We start from the raw sequence: 17519 nt of genomic DNA, 5'->3' as shown, positions 1-17519 counted from the left end.
ACAAGTGGGCTGAACTTTAAACTGTACTTAGATAGGGCATCAGGAACTCTGGTGTATAAAACTTGAGGGGGAGACTGAGTGCATGAAGCATTTTAATGGGCCATTAGTTTTGAGAGTGAAGTGTTGGTGGGTGTGTTTATTGAGGACCCATTGGGGTCAAAGTGGTAAAGATTTGTAGAAGGGTCTGATTGATGTGCTTTGGGGGTGGCAAACTAAGTTATGTTTTTCTTATGGAAGCAGATTGTATCTGATATCCAGATTGAGAGTTTATGACATGAATTTAATAGACTCCTTGTGCCATTTCAGTGGCTTCTTTCTAGGAATCACGACCTGGATCGATGGTTCTGTTCTCTAGCGGTGGGGATTTCCTAACGATGAGTAACCTTAATCTGATAGAAACATTTTCTTCTCCTAAAAGAGGATTCCTTGCATCAGGGGAAGGCTTCCCCATTAGTGGAACAGAACCTTTGAATCCAATCCAGTAGCCTGTCTAGTGACACAGGACAAATTCCTGATTGTGCTGTGTGGTACAGCAACTGGGATCACTGGAGTATGTCATGGAGGCATGCTCACAATAGATGTTCAGAATAAGATTTCTCCCACTCCCCCTCTGTCTCCCTCTCTGGGCTTCTTATCAGAGTTTATCTTCATTCTCATATGCTTTTTTGCCTCCATTGGGAATTAAGCCCAGTAACTTTTGCTTGATCTTTCTGTTTCAGTCTTTGGAATCCAGTGGCACACTGGTGTATTGTTCATTGCTTACATCTTAGCTTTTATATGTCAGTGGCAATGTATTTGTTGAGTTAATTAGTTCTTTAAAGGAGGTGGTGAATGAGACTGATGTTTGCTTCATCTTTTGAAAACTATGTTTCTACACCTTTTCCCCCCTAGAAACTGCAGTAATTTTGTACATGGGGTTCCTTGCAGTGTGCCAACAATAATTATTGTGTTAGCAACATTTGTAATTATACTTCTGCAGTGGTTTCATAGACTGATTGGGAAGCATTGACTACTGCATTTCTTGTTCAGAATAAGCTTTTCAAAAAAGCTTTGATGTGACTTAATTGCTACTAAATTTATCTCTCACACACATTTTCCTTTTCTTCAATTTTCTAGCAGAACTGTTTAGAAATATTTTTCAAAAGGCCGGCTTCTGACAGTTGAACATTATGGCTTTTTAAATTCATTATTAAAGGGAAAATGTGAAATGGATGGTTTAATGTGTGTTTGAAATAGAAAAGGAGAGCTATTTATGAAGATTTTTTTAAACTCAGCACAGTATGCAAGTAACGTTTTAGGAGATGTCTACCTGTATTGCTCTGCAAAATGGTGATAAAGATTTCTAACTTGCCATACTCTGATTCTCTAGATTTCTGAATATGGTACAATTTTCCCAACTACTTAGCAGAACAGTGTATACTGTAATCCTGGATTTGGATTTGATTCTAAATCTTGGAGGAGGCAGCCAGTGTTTTCACATTTGCTAGTTTCTGGCTGCTATCTAGTCCAGTGGTTCTCAACCTTCCTAATGCCACAACCCTTTAATACAGTTCCTCATGTTGTGGTGACCCCTAACCATAAAATTATTTGTGTCTCACTTCCTAAGACCTTCGGAAATATGTGTTTTCCAGTGGTCTTAGGCGACCCCTGTGAAAGGGTCGTGACCCACAGATTGAGAACTGCTGATCTAGTCCTTTCCGGGAGGGGGGGATATATATTTAATTTACAGGATTATGATTGCAGGGTTTGTTGCAGAATATTCCTGTTTCTAGTAGGGGGAAACCATTGCTGCATGTACCACTCCTCACGGCATTTCATGTTGCTCACTTGGTGAAATCTGCTTCATTGCTATTTTCACCTCACTGCAGATATATACACACTGTTTGTCAATTCCACTGTGACCTGGATGACCTGGATGAGTTACAGTTCGTTTTACAACAGCCATGTTTGTTGTTCTGCCTCATCAGGTTCTCTGCTTACGTTTGTGTGTTAGTTCAGGATATCCAGTTCGTGGTGTATGTGATCGAGTGAGAGATGTATATGGTTACTTCAATTGCTGTCATGACACCAGAGAGGAAAATATCAAAAGGAAGCACAATTGCATTCACTTATAACTTCTCAATTGGCAACTTTTTAATTCTGTCCCTTTATTCACTGTGTAGGAGCAGTGTTCTTTTGCTGACATAAAATGTTTTGTTTCAGAACTCGTCTTGAAGAACTGCGAATGTTCTTAGAAAATGAGACATGGGAGCTTTGCCCTGTTAAATCAAACTTCAGCATACTGCAATTGCATGTAAGTGCCAGCCATATTAAAAGTATGGTATTGGATGAATGGATGGTCTTATGGCAGTAAGGCTTTCTAACCTTTTCCTGTTGTACCATTTTTCTGCAGGAATTTTCTGGGTGGCTTTTCCTCCAGTAGCAGGGTAAAAGCAGCAGGGGACTATCTGTCAAAAATGGCTAGTTAGCTTGATGGCTAATATTGTAGCATTTGACCAGAAGCTGATTTTTATAATATCAACAGTTGTTGAACAACATGGCCGAATGTTCAAATTGTGTTCTGTTTCTATTAACAGGAATTTAAGTTCATGGGCCAATCACGTTCTCCTTCTGTCTCACCGAGCAAGCAGCCTGCTTCAGAAATAGAAAGAACTGTAACTCTGTTTGAGCAGTACTATAATGGAGGAAACCCATTTGAAATCCCAGCCAACAACAAGGATGATGAGACTGAAGATGTACTGGCTTCTAATGGGGTACGAAATCGTATTTTGTGGTGTGTTTGGGATAACATGTTCTTAGTTATTTTTTAACTCAGAATTTTCAAATCATGTCATCTGCTCCACAATTTTATGCCACTTCTAAAATCTGTAAACCAAGGTGTGTTTCTATTTATACCGCTACCAGGCTTCATTCACTAAGCATACTTGTTGTGAAATGGATCAAGAGTGTTCAGCCAATCTAGTGTCCATGAGTGGTTTGTAAATAGTGCTTTACCCTCAGGAAAAGAAGAAGAGGAATAGGAACTTAACAAGGAACTTAAGGCAATTTCAAATACTAATTAGTTTTTTTTCTATGCAGTTAAAATGTCTTATTTTAATGTTAGTACTTCTAGCTCATAATGTTAGTACGTCTGTGGTTCATTAGGGAATTAACTTAACGATTGATTTGTAGCTTTTGCTTATGAACAAAGATTCAGTTTGCGAACCTACAATCATAGTGTTGTATTTTTTAAAATCTACTCATAGTTTTTGAACAAGAAATGCACTTAAAAGAATACCCTTTAGTCTTAATTTTTTTTTTGTCAGTCCAGTTTTGGGTAACCAGAATGTGGGCAGGACAGGTTTAATGGCCATTCTTCTAACAGATCTTGGAAATAACTTGAAGAAGAATCTTTCTGCTAGTTTCAGAGCATTTGGGGGAATTGGCCATGTTTTTAAAGGAGAATATATTGCAATCTTTAATCTCGTGATCCAACAGTAGCCTATTGGAATCTGGACAAATTGGACACTTCTTACCCAATTTCTTTTCTCTTGGCAGTATCAGAGAGTACTGTAATTGGATGCGGGTAGATAGTCTCGTTTCAGGTCTCTGATGGATGAGGTTCTTAAACTTGGAGTCTAACAAATATTACATTTGAGTTCAAGGAACAGCTCCCTCCAGATTGGATTGGACACTAACTATTGATCTGCCATTGTTTAATAATAATTTGTGTGACCTGAATGCTTTACAACTCTATATATCTCCCTAGTAATCTTGTATACCCTTAGACCCATCACTTTTTAAGGTTGTTTGTGTTGTTGTTAGGGAAAAAGTAGAGTGGAGTGTGCCACTCTGAGTTAAGTGTATGCAGACCAAGCTTGAGATGAAGGGTCACTGTTATGGTGAATTTTCCAGCTCAGATTTGACCCGCGGTCACCCATGTGCAAGTCTAGCCATTTTCTTAGGGTAGTCCCCTGGCTTCTGTGTTGCAGTGTAGTATCTTACTTTGTCAGAAGCTTTAATGGGCTACAGTGTACTTCATTCAGATGTATGACATGGTCACTAACTGGGCCCTATTGTGTGTGTGTATTTATTATGGGCTGAATCCTACTGCTCCATTGTGCTAAATGTGGAAGCTTGATCTATTGGAGGAGGGCTGTTTGTAGAGTTCTTTCTGCTTTACTAAAAAGTCTAAAAGAGGTCAGGCAATGCAAGAGAGTGCAGCATGCATATCACATGTAGTACGCTGAACGCAGTTATTTATTTATATGTACCCTGCTATGATGGAAAGTTTCGTTACAAATTGACTTTTCTTTCCAGTTAGCTTTAAGCTGCTCCTTGCCTCAGCTTCACTGAGTCTTACATCCTCCTGTGTGCTAGCTGCCAACTTCCAACTGCTGTTTTCCAGCTGTCTCTCACTAACATTCCATTAGCTCTTAGGGAGAGGTGGAGCCTAACCATCATCATGTCTTCAAGTCCAGTAGAGGACTATGCAAATGCAGGTTGGCTGCAGAGAACGGACTACAGAAGGCTTCCAGAAGCTTCAGAGTGCTTGGAGCACTTTCCTCAATCTGGAGCCGAGAACAAGCTTGTTTCCCCCCAAATGGTCACATGATGGAGAGCGGGGGCTAGTGTTCCTCTCTCAGCTCTCTTTGCTGCCATGTAGAGAGGTCCAGCTTTAGCTGAGTGCTTTAGTTTACTTCAGGATTTTTCTCTTTTTCTCTTCTTTTTGTGTTCGTTGAGATGCCATTATTCAAGAACTATTCCAAGTGTGGAATAAATGTCTTTTCTGCATTGGTGAGACTCGTATCTCTGAGACATTCCCATCTTGCCGCATTCTTTTTCCAAAGTCAAGACATGAATGGGCTTTGAGGCTTAAGGCCTCGTTGTGGAAAAATACTCTCACATTTCTTCCATAGTCCAAGGACACCCTCCCCTTTCTTTGGCAGACTTCTTCAGAAGATGATGTTTTTGAGGTTCCCTAGCCTCCTTTGGATCAGGGAACATGATCGACATTGGCGTCTCATTCCTCTTGTCAGTCACAAGATTTCCACTTTCATCCTTGCCTGTCACCATATGCTTGCTGTTCGGGGATTTATATACCAGTATGCACCCATTGGGGCATGCCTTCTCCGTGTCAGCTCCCTTCCTTTTGACCTCCAAAGCCAAATGGCATATACTCATCAGTGTTGAGACATGGTGAGACTGGCTCCTCACTGCATCTACATCATTGACAGTCTTCCCTTGGGTTGGATGCAGAGTATGAAGACACCTCGAAGACATTGTCAAGGGCCTGGCTCCACTCTCCCCAACGGAGGACCATAAGCTCTATTCAGAGAAGTTAATCTGGACATTGACTATGTTCAGTTGGATTCGAGATCCTCAGATCTATAATGAGTATGTTAGACAGTGCTGATTTGGGGCTGATTGTCCTCTTTTTAATCAAGGATATTCAGGACCTAGGGGAGGGTGTGTGGTTTAGACCTTCTTCTAGCTTGAAGCCACTAAATTGAAAATTCATTAGCAATGTGACACTATGGAATTGGGTCCAGGAGGTCCTTGGAATGTTTAGTTCACTCTGGAGAGTGCAGTTCGCCTTCTTCAGATGCTTTATTTGTGCGACTGGTACCGCTGTTCATCACCAGTGGCTGCTAATCAGGAATGTTTCAAGCATGTGCTGACTGGAACCTGTATTAATTTGATTCTGCATAGATTTGTGTTCTGTAGTCAACTGCTGCCGTCTCTTGAATTGCTTAATTTTGGGGACTTATTTGGAGAAAGAAAACTGTTCTTTTTGAACTTGGAGTAAACATACTCCTCAGGCGTCTGAAGTAGAGGCTACTGGCCCTGAAAGCTTAGGCCACAGAACCAGTTGCATGTTTTTGAGACGTCACAAATCTCTTCATTGGTTTTGCTCCTTGTTTTAGAACCTCATATCGTTTGCGTCATATATAGAATTCTTGTACACCATTAATATCATTGGCAACTTAATGTCATTGTCACAATTTTTAAACATTGTTGGAGTACATTCATTGTTTGGTTATTTGTGGTCTCCAGGTGGTTTATGTAATTTTCACATACCTCCTGTACCTTGTACTTTGTATTTTCAGTTTTAAAGGGTCTTTATTTTTGAGGGTCTGCTGCCAAGACAGCTACTTTGGAATTCTTGGGAATTGAAGGATTCAATTACAATATTTGTCTTGCTTAATGGAGCTGCTGATGGAATATTTTTAAGAATTATGTTGATAAACAGTGTACTTATTTGAATTTCCATCCTGGTATCTGCATGCCCTGGCGGCTCATCTTGGGTAACAGCTACTTTGGAATTCTTTATGATACATATAAAGCCGCTGCTAGCTGATGGGCAACTTAGCTTCTATTGTGCATTCTATTGTGCCTCAAGTGATGTCTTTTATAATGTCTTCATAGCTTCTTGTCAGTGTTCCAACTCATGATTGATCCATGATAAAGGATTGCTTGTCCATTGCTAGAATGTGAGTACATCATGTCTGCATCTTCATGATGTCCTGAAGATTATGGCAGTTTTTGCAATCATATCAGCATGGTTATTGGGAACAGCCACTAGAAGGAGCCATGATCCCATCAGCCAGCAATAGGCTGTGCTTTTCTGAAATGAGTAATACCGTTTCCCTGTAACCTTATTCTGGATTGTCCATGACAGTGCTGAATTGCATTCTGTTTGTTATGAAGACTGACAGATGTGGCCTTGTGCTATGGCTGCTTCATTTTTTGTTGTTCATTGCAGGGCTGCATGCCAATCTAGAGCATTTTACATTAGTTAATCCTCACTGTGACATGAAAATGAATTTGTGCTGGGTGATTGGCTTCTCTGTAGTACTAGTAATACAGAACATTCTGTGAGGAGGAAATTAGAACGCTGGAAAAAAAATGAGTTATGTATATGTTTTCCTTAAATCTTGATTGAAAAAAGTTAGATTTGCAAACATTATAAATGGATTCATTAATTTTACATGTAGTCTTTTACTTTGTTTTTTGAAGCACTTGTCTAGCTTTTTTAAAAAAATTAACGTGGTCTGCAATTTATTACCATTTAATAGCATCTCATATTTAGGTGAAGGATTCAATTACAATATTTGTCTTGCTTAATGGAGCTGCTGATGGAATATTTTTAAGAATTATGTTGATAAACAGTGTACTTATTTGAATTTCCATCCTGGTACCTGCATGCCCTGGCGGCTCATCTTGGGTAACAGAGGTATAAAACACACACCACCTATGTCTTCTTATAAATCTCGGTGTTAGATCCAGACTATAGGGTGGTTCTTAGGTTGAGATACATTTGGCTCACACTCAAAATCCATCTTTGATAACAGGAAAGTCCACTCATAAAAACAGGACAATTTCTTCAATTCTCCATTCTCACATCAGACTTCTACATCACGCTTTGCATAGTTCCTGAAAGCCCCCAGCCCCCACAAGTCATTGTTTGGGGAGCAGAGGGCTACAGTGAGAAGAGAAAATGTTCCTTTCCTGGTCTTTTGACTCAATCCCTGGTTGAGGCCCGGTGGCGTAGAGCAATCACCTTAGTTAGGTGTAATGCCCTGCCTTCTTCCTTTAGCCTTGGACGCCACCTTGGAATCCCACATAAAGAAAGGAAATGCCCGTGTGGCATGGGTTCTGTGGAAACAGTATCTCATATGCTGTTGAATTGTCCTTTTTATGAGATAGGTAGGAAGAAGCACATAATCCCCTTCCTGCATGGAAGTGAAGGCATTACAGATAAACAGAAGGTTATATATCTTTTAAACAGCCACAACGCTGAGCTGTTGGAAGCGGTGGCTAAATTTTTAAATGGTGTTGTTTTAACTCGTCAGAAGTTGTAAAGGCTGTTATTACCTTGCAATGTTAATCTTAAACTATTTATATGCCATTAAAGGTATTCAAAATCGAATCGGTTCAATCCCTGTGTCTATATATATATATTGCATTGTTCATGAAGTAGAGGGTGTGCATGTATTTTTGGAGTTAAGAAACCTTTAATACTGCTGTTATGCTAGGATTTTTTTCTGAAGCTCTTGTCTTTATTAGCATGAAGTTCACCAGGAGGGTAATATGAAAAGGCACTTGAAATTGCCTTACTTAGAGCAGAGAATTAAAGTTTAAGGACTACTGAAGGATCTTGCCTGTGTTCCAAGTTATTGTGAAGCTCTTCCAATTTATCTTGATATAGTATGAGTCGGACGAACAGGAAAAGAGTGCCTACCAGGAGTATGACAGCGACAGTGACGTTCCTGAAGAACTGAAAAGAGACTATGTCGATGAACAGACTGGAGATGCCCCCGTGAAAAGGTATCTTGAACCACATGTTTTGCTTCTTACAGTGATCTGTTTTCTTACCATGCTTTAAATTCAGCAATGTTTTAACACAGACTTTGATCCATAAAATGAGTTCATTCTCATTGATTTCCTTGCTGTGACTCTCACACATCCACCTGCCACGGGAAACCTGCTTATTGCAGAAGGATCTGGGGCACTCTATTACTGTTCATGGAAAATGGGTGACACATCTTGTTGAGTGTTTGTGATAGACATAATTCCCTTTATTTCTGTTTGGGTGTTCATTGCCATTGGTGTACATAATCAGGACCCATGAAAAACTGAAAGAGCCAGAAGAGAGTGGAAGATAGAAATCCATTAAGCTGTCAGCGTAGTCAGATAGGATTTGTGTCTCAAAGGGTTAGATTGGAGAAACTATGTTTCAGGGTACTTTGTAGGTATTAGAACCTGGCTTTTGGAGAAAGCAGGCTAATTTCAGTAAATGCTTTCAAAGGAGACTGTGTTGTCTGCATACTCACTCCCTGCTTTTGTCGGGTAAGTGTTGTCTCAGCCAGGTTTTCAGAGAAATCAAGCTAATTTTAGTGAGTACTATGTAAAGTTTTCACTCTAAGATTAGGGTTAGAGGCTAACCTTTTGTTATGATGATAGTCATGGTTACCTGTATATGGTTTTGTGGTAATAATTACAGAACATGGTCATTAAAGTGTAGAACTGCAAAGTACTGAAAAATAAACCTTATAAGATACACAAAAACGCGTGGCACATGGGCGCCGGCTCAAGCAATTTATATTACCTATTAGTTACTTGTAAAGTATGCCAAATTGTTGGCTATTAGACTTATCAAACTATTTTATATATAATGTGTTATGGAGATATAATAGTTTGAGATATATTTATATATCCACTTTTCAATCCAATTCATGCAACACAATTTATTACAAGACAACCTTCTCTCAAGTCCACAATCATGTATTTGTTAAACCAACAATGTCCATAATCTTGTATATATTATTGCATCTGCTGTTTTTGTGTATCTTACATTGAAAAATAAACCTGGCTCATAAATTTTGGGGCTGGCTCTGAAAGCTCAAGAAAATTTGTCAAGGCCTGTTGTAGTATCAGTGGAAAGTGCTACAAAACGGAGGACCAGCTTCATAATGGGCAGAAGTGGAAGCAAGGCTTTGGGATACAAACTCATATGGAATGAAAACTTGCTTGTGGTTTAAGACAATTACTGCTGTAAATCAAAGCCCAATTTGAAGGCTTAAGATGTTGTCTGCTACTTTGTAGATGAGTGTTCAGAAACGTGAATGTAGTTGTGGAAATATCTGTTGTTTTGCACATTTTAGACTACTACAGATAGAAAAACTTAATAGTTAATAGTTACTACAGATAGAAAAACTTAATTTTAATTTTTTTTAATTCTATTCTGTTTGTAGGCTGCCCTTCTCCTTGTGGGCTGGGGTGGTTTTCAACCCTGGCCCTGTGGGACTTGAAACAATTCCTGTGGGCCTGTAAGATGGAATTGTTCCATCAGGCCCATTGTTGAGGCAGCAACTGGCTCCCTCTCTACCACCCTCTCTTCCCCTTCTTGTTTTCTTTTTACAATTGTAGGGATTTTTATTGTAATTTAGTATATGAGAGTTTTTAAGCACCACCTGATTGTTTTTGTAGTTAGATGTAAATTACTGAATATCATGTCTAATTTTGTGTTTGTTTTATATCACGTAATATTTTAGTAGCATCTTCCTCATTTTTGGTAAGGTTGAAAGGTTAGTGCAGAGCTATGCACCCTCCCACCCCAAGCATGTGACAACAGTGTCGCACCCTATCATCTTGCTTGGAACCCAGGACCAAACCTCCACCCAAATTACTAAGGCCCCCAACACTGTGATGCAGGCAAAGGCAACTGGCACAGCCTCTGCCAGTTTTTGCTTCTTGGACCACCGACGGAGTCCAAAGACAATGAGTCCCTGAGATCTGTCACCAGAACTTGGCTTATTCTGTGCATGTCTAGCCAGAGGCGTAACTCCAAGGGGATGGGGGTAGGCGGGTGCATGATGCACCAGGCGTGTGCCCCTGTGGGGTGTGCCGAGGGCGTGGCGGGGGCGTTCTGGGGTAGGACGGGGGTGTAGGACGTACCAGTTCACCAGGTGCTTTCCCCCCTTGCTACGCCTCTGTGTCTGGCCAATTACATCCTTTGCTTCCTTCTCTCAGTTTTGTTTGCTGATACACCAACATCTTCGCTGGTCATTGATGCATATAAACTTAAGAGATCAGTTGTTCTTTCCTCCAGTCCTTGTGACCTAGAAATGTGACTAGATCTGTTACCTTTTAATAATTGGTTTATACTAGGTTATTTGTGTATTGGCACAAACAAAAAATGAATGACATTGCTTATCACCCATCATTTGTTTAAGCATTTATAAGTTATTTGCTTTTCATGTAGTGTTTCTCGAGAAACCCTGAGGAGCAAGAAGCGATCAGATTATTGCCTCAACAAAGGGAATGCACCCATTTTAACCAACACTACACTTAATGTTATAAGACTGGTTGGTAAGTGAACTTGTTCTATGGCTTAATTTTTTGGGGACATGATAACTATATTTAAATATTTGAAGGGATGCCACGTTGAAGAGGGAGCAAGCTTGTTTTCTGCTGCCTCAGAGACTAGGACATGGAGTAATGGATTCATGGTGCAAGAGAAGCGATTCCACCTAAACATTAGGAAGAACTTTCTGACTGTCAAGACTATTCAACAGTGGAATTCACTGCCTTGGAGAGTGGTGGAGTCTCCTTTGGAGGTTTTTAAACAGAGGCTGGATGAACATATGTTGGAAGTGCTTTGATTGTGTGTTTCTGCATGGCAGGGGGTTGGACTTGATGGCCCTTGCGGTCTCTTCCAACTCTATGAGTCTATAAGTCTACTTAAACTCCTTATTCTAAGTCATAAAGACTAGTGACTGAAAACATAAAAATGATAGGGGAAACATGTAAATTTCCTGGGTATTTTGTTTGTGTCACTGTTTTCATAATCATTGTGACAACTCAAGTGTCAGGATTTCCTTGATGTCAGTCATATAACTTATACGCAGGATATTGATACAAAGTAAGCTGTATGCCTGGATCAAAGCAACGAACACTTCTGCCTTCCAAAAATTGGACAACCTCACAAGATATCAAGATGGAAAAATGGAAGACCTTCAAGTAAAATCCACTGCCTACATACAGACTCTTGTGGGTGCCCCTGAAATAGCAGGTGTAGCATTTTAATGGAAGCAAGGAAGTGTAACCAGTCTGTTATAAGGTTACAATGCTACTTGGCTTAAGAGATAAGAGTCAAATTGAGGAGTTTAGTTGTCTTAGCAGATCCACTGGGGAAAAATGTGTAGGGTTGTGGATGTAACTGAGCTTACTTCAGTATTGACAGCGGGGTGTGTGAGTGGTTGGTTACTTTTTGGTAATGCTTTATTTTTTAAATTTTAAAATGTACCTTAAGTGATTAACTTAATACCGTGAGCAAATTGATTTTAAACTCATGGAGATAAGGCAGGTAATTATTTTATGTGGATGCTCATTTTCATGCATGTTTGGCTGCCTTGATCTCCCCAAGCTCTTCCTGAAACTTCATTACACTTGGGAAAAAATCTGTTTGTTAGCTTGACCTAACGGGCAGAGTTGCTGTGCTTTGAGTCTTCTGGGATGCTGTAGCAAGTTAATAAACATCACCCAATAGCTGTTGGCCAACTCATACACTCTTGCTGAACTAATAGCTTGTTGATGCATCTGTTTGCTTCAGTATTAAGTACCATATACAAATCTGAATAGGCACTTTGCTTTTTATTGTACTCCACAATGTTCAGTTGAACTTGACTGAAATTATGTTGTTCAGCAGTTACAAGCCAAATTTTTTAAAATATGGCCCTTATTCCCTAAGCTTCAATTTTTTAAAAAAGTTATATTTTTACTCAAAGGCTTCTGTACAGATAGTACTAGATTGGCTGTGTTTTCATGGCAGAAGATTGTTCCAAAGATTTTATGTGTGCAGATTTATGAAATCTGAAAGGAATCCATCACTCTAGTCAAACATGACTGACTGCTGGTCCTAAGTTTGTATTCAGCCTTGATGGCTCCTAGTAAATTTTAATCAAGTTGAATTCTCCAGGAAAAGCAAAAAAAATCAAGTAGTAAGAAATGGAAATATTCCATATTTTCATTTCATATCTTTCTTGGATTTATTATGTGACATTACACCTTCTAATACAAAAATGGCCAACCTCTGTTATAATGAAGGAAGCAGCAAAAATTAGGCAACCCACAGTCCAAGGTAGGAAGGGTTTTGCCTCAAGAACTCAAGAAAATATGTTTTTTAGTTACAAAAAAGTCATGGAATACCAAAGGCCACAGCGAGTTATTTAAAGAGGGGTGGGGAGTTAGGTTGCCAACCCAGTCAGCGTTGCAATCCTCAACAATGAGCAAGGGTGGGTTGGGTGCAACAGATGAAAACAGAGAATGTGTGCTAAATATGTCTAGCAGCAATAGCTGTATAAGTTAAAAATATTTACCAAGTGAGAAACCTTAAAAGAAGTATTCAGAGCAAGACCCAAGCATTCTTTGGCCTCATATATGGTCTGTTTACAAACATACGTACAAAAGCTCAAGAGCGCACCAACAGTGCTGCATGATAAACATATTCTTTCAAGCAAACAGTTCAAAGAGCTCATTACACTGAAAAACTCTTAAGAAAACATGAATGAAAACTTCTCAATGGCCGATTACCCACTGGTGCTCTGGCCTGTGGTGGGACAGGAAGTGCGTCGGGGCGAGAAATCTTGTCCTGATGTTCTTCCTTTTGTGGCATGCCGAGAGAGGAGGCGCCTCAGGATTTCTTTTCACACCAGAGTGGGGAACAGCTGGCAGCGGGTAATTGGCCAGTGATCGTTTAATGAGGAGTTTTCATTGATATTTTCTTCAGAGTTTTTCAGGGTATTGAGTTCTTTGAACTGTTTGCTTAAAGAATATGTTTATCATGCTGGTGCTCTCTTGAGCTTTTTGTACTTATGCTTGTAAATAGACTATATGACATTAAATAATTTTGCGGTCTTGCTCTGAATTCTTCTTTAAGGTTTTTCACCTTGTAAATATTTTAAACTTCTACATCTATGGCTGCTATTCGTGTTTCATGCACTTTCTCTGCCTTTAAGCGTTACAATCCTGGCAGGAAGATTACGGGGATGGGAAGATTCCCAAACTGATTTCTTCTCTAACTGTTCTTTAGGGGCCCTAATTTATTTATGTAATCTATAAGCTTGGATGCAGTAAATTCTTTGTTACCTGGCACTTGAGTATCCAGAATGCTCATATAACAGGCATTGCTACCTTATTCCCAGCCACCATACTCCTACATCTTTGGGCGCACATATTACCTAAACCAACACTGCCGACCAGCTTGATGTTAATGGCCTTCTTCTAGCTTGTGCTTGGGTCCTCCTTCCTCTCAGCGTGTCTTGAGCTATTGAGAGCCCACTGTGTTGAAGGGCTCCCAGGCAGCTGACCCACATGTCTCCTTGCTGTGCAGGATGACCTTGTGTGATAGAAGGAAGAAAGATCCAGCCAGGCTTGGCATCTGTCACTATGGCATTGGGTTTGGGTTGCTGTGGATTCTTCTAAGTAGGAGGCAGGACAGTGCGCCAGGCTTCAGTTAAGTGGCAACCCTCATTCCCCGTCAAGGCTAAATAACAAAGTTTTACCTGTATTTTTGTATAGTTCCTGCGCTTTGTAACTGGGAAGCTCATGTTTGCTAGATCACACGCTTATTATGGAGCCTGGCCAGTTATCAGAGGGTCAGACTGTATATCAACCAGTCTTCTCTAAGGTTAATAGAATTGACTCCTGAGTTGACTATCCCTGACCTAAGATCAAAGCAAGTTAATGGATCTGTCTTTGACTTGCAAATTAGGTCCTAATGAGCATTCTGTAAGAAGAATAGCAGAAAGGAAAGGAAACTTCTAATGGCTGTTATGAGCAAAAGTGTCACTGAATTCTGTTGAACACTCTAGCTAAGAGTGGGGGAGGAAGCATTTCCCCCTGCAATGGGCTGTACTGGGGCCATAGCACACACCCCGCCCATTCCTGGCATGATGGATCCCACCTACCTGGCCATGAAAGATGTTGCTTAGGCTAGGTGGGAAGTTGAGGGTTGGGGGCAGGTGGAAAAGAGTGGGCTGGGGTAGGAGAGTGCGGAAAGGTGCATCTTGGGTGGAATAGGGATGCTTGGGGTGGGGAGAAGTCAAGAGGCCTTTGCAGGGCTGACAGAGGAGCATACTGCCAGGTGCCACTGCTCTGCTGGCTGGGATGGCTTCTTGGGTGTGGGGAGGGGGGCAGTGGGAGGGCTTTGCAGGACCAGCAGATCACATACACTTGGGAGATGTTGACCTACAAGCTGCGATGGGTTCTTGGGGGTGGATGGTGGAAGGGCTTTGCAGGGCTGGCGGATCAGTATGCAACCAGGCACTGCCGCTCCATTGGGTAGGGTTGGAAAAGACAGGCAGGGAAGTCCTGCTCACCAACCCGTGGAAGACTTGTCGTTGTGACATTAACCATTTATTGGTTAGGGTATATTATAAGATGTCCAAAAAAAATGAGCACTGTTGTAACTTCAGGGTAGTTCTTCCAGTGTCATTCCCTGTGAAAAGATTGCTTCTCTGAAATTCTCCAACACAACTTAAGGATCTCCTATGAGGGCGAAAATAATGCAGTCCTTGTGCTGGTACACAAAGCCATTTATCTGCCTAAAGATTGCAGCTATAAACGTTAATTAGTGACTTTATTAAATCAGTTCCCTCAAATGAGTTTAAGCCAAACAACCTCACTGAAATTTGAGAGGGAAAGTCAGATTAGTCTGTTGCATCAAAAGCAACAAAGGGACTTGTGGCTCCTTCAAGAGGCATGAATGCTCCTGAACCTGATTCCACATACATTGTTCAAGTCTGCTCTGATTCATATAAAAACATACAGTGTAATACATTTGGTAGACTGGGCCATTCTGATGGATTTCTGATGTTTTTGACTGCAGTAACCATTGCTGTGAAGTGTTTTGCTAGGTTGGTGTTCTAAAACCAGGGCATCTGGCAGCGTTTTTGCCATTCCATAGTTACTGTGAATTGCTTTTTGGTAGCAGCTGCCCCCTTTGCATGAAATGTGTGATAGATTGTTCTTGTACATTAGTCTCACGAGAACCTCATGGAGATTATTAGATTGCTATTAGGAAACTTGGCTTTCCTGAGCTGAGTCCGTTCTTTGCATGAGCATTACAGTTCATTGGCAACAGAAAGAACATAAAGCACATGTAGTATAGATAAACATTGTAAAAAGCAAGTGAATGTTGTCTTGATTTTGGGAGGCCATCTGGATCTTTGCCATTGTGTATAGGCTTATGTAATCTCTTTTGCAGATACCATATGAAGGGTCACATATCTAGAGTGATGTTTGCAAGATACAGTTGATTTCACAGATGGTCTGTTGTGTTTCATTCCTTTTAATGTGATGTGGATAGCCCAGGTTAGCCTGATCTCGTCAACAGGGGTGTGTAGCATTTTTTTCAGGTATTTTTCAGATTCGGCTATTAAACAAACCCCAGAAATTTTCACAAAAAACCACAAAACCCACAAAACCGACAGAACTAGTCACAAAATGTAGTCTTAATAACTGTCAATTTAAAATGATAAAAGAATGCTGAATGCTGAACCGGTAGAATGATTTTAGTCAAGCAGACAGCTAGGCAGTATGGTTGACGATATGCAGCCCAGTCCTAACCAAGCTTTCTTGGAAGTTAGTCTTACTGACTTCCATTTTGTTTACTCTTAAGTAAATATGCATAGGCTTACAGCCTTGAGAAGTTCATAGTTCCAAACTGGGGTTGCTGCAAGGTGAATGCGGAGTGTGTAAGAGGAGGGTTTTCCAGGTGCTCAGCTGCTATCATCCGCTCTGGGTATGTGATGTGGATGCTGAGCTGTTCTTAAAATAGAAATGAATGGGAGCCTGTGCTTGAATGGAGCGCTGTGTGCATCTCAGAATGTGGTGTGTCTCTGAATGGATAATTTCTAAAGAGATATGAAATCTAAACTTTGTTGAGGGCCTGGGCAGGGTGATGGTGATTATTTTGGTGACACACTTCTAGAGTGTGTTACAAATGTGTTACAAATATGCTGGCATGGTTGGGCGGGAGGAATGCCTTCTAATGCAGGAATGAGGAATCTTTGGTTTCAAAAGACTTGCAATGCTGGCCTCCAGACTTCCTCATTGTAGACTTCATTTTTACCATACTTTGCCTTTTGCTGTAGTTCACATTTCTGTTTTTAGTGGCTTGTTCAATTGTATGGTTGTTACTGTGCAGACAAGAAGACAGATTCATAAGGTAATTTATTTTACAAAGATGCTAAGGGATCTGAAAAACCATTTCATTCTTCAGACAGCCTACGTGCAATGGAGTCTCATTTCTCAAAGCCTGTTTTACATTGGAAGCCTGTTTTTACATTGGAAGTGGTGTGATTGATTTACTATCTTTCCATGTCTTCTTTTTCTAAAAAAAACATTGGCCATATTGTTCTTTTCTTCCTGTTGGATTTCTCTCCTTTCTTAAAAAAGAAACAACGCTGCTTAGGTTGTTAGTGAACTGTCCGGTATCCTTTTAGGTACCTGTTTGTAGCAGACTAGCTGCTTAATAGTTTTACAGAGGACAGTTGAAAAAATTGGCCTTATTTGTGGCAGGAATAAAGAAGAAATGTTCTTGGAACATGAATGGTGTCAAGATGCAGAATGATGTAGTGATAAAGAAATGTTCTTGGCAATTACAGAGAGAAGATTTTACAGGGACAAAATTTAAGGGGAAGAGGGCCTGGTATTGCCCATAGTTTTAAGTATTGTCCTCTACCCCTTTCTACCCCTTCTGTTCCATAAATATGCCAACTGAAGAAACATTCAAAAATCCATCGGTACCAGATTATAATACATGATTTCTGTTTGCAAGACATGAGCAAAGCTATTAATGATAGAATGTTTTGGAGAACATTAATTCATACGGCCATCATATGTTGGAAGTGATTTGATGACACAGTATTCTGAATGTTTTGTTCAAGGCAGTGTTATACTGAGGTCAAAAACTGTCTTGTACCCCAAGAGTGGGAGCCAGTCATGTTGACAAGGATGACCTCTGTGAATGT

The 17519-nt window shown here is 40.3% G+C and overlaps 1 protein-coding gene across 1 annotated transcript in view; it reads left to right on the top strand.

Moving 5' to 3' along the window:
• VPS50 (VPS50 subunit of EARP/GARPII complex) overlaps nt 1-17519 on the top strand; it is a 96411-nt gene that overhangs the window by 46725 nt on the left and 32167 nt on the right. Inside the window, exons 17-20 of the mRNA XM_048511067.1 lie at nt 2203-2293; nt 2577-2753; nt 8192-8310; nt 10748-10854. Coding sequence (XP_048367024.1) covers nt 2203-2293; nt 2577-2753; nt 8192-8310; nt 10748-10854 — 494 coding nt within the window. The remainder of the gene's footprint in view (nt 1-2202; nt 2294-2576; nt 2754-8191; nt 8311-10747; nt 10855-17519) is intronic.

This window comes from Sphaerodactylus townsendi, linkage group LG11 (assembly GCF_021028975.2).
Source record: "Sphaerodactylus townsendi isolate TG3544 linkage group LG11, MPM_Stown_v2.3, whole genome shotgun sequence".
In the NCBI taxonomy this organism is placed as follows: domain Eukaryota; kingdom Metazoa; phylum Chordata; class Lepidosauria; order Squamata; family Sphaerodactylidae; genus Sphaerodactylus; species Sphaerodactylus townsendi.
Note: the sequence above shows the minus strand (reverse complement) of the source record. Positions and strands in the feature narration are given on the sequence as shown.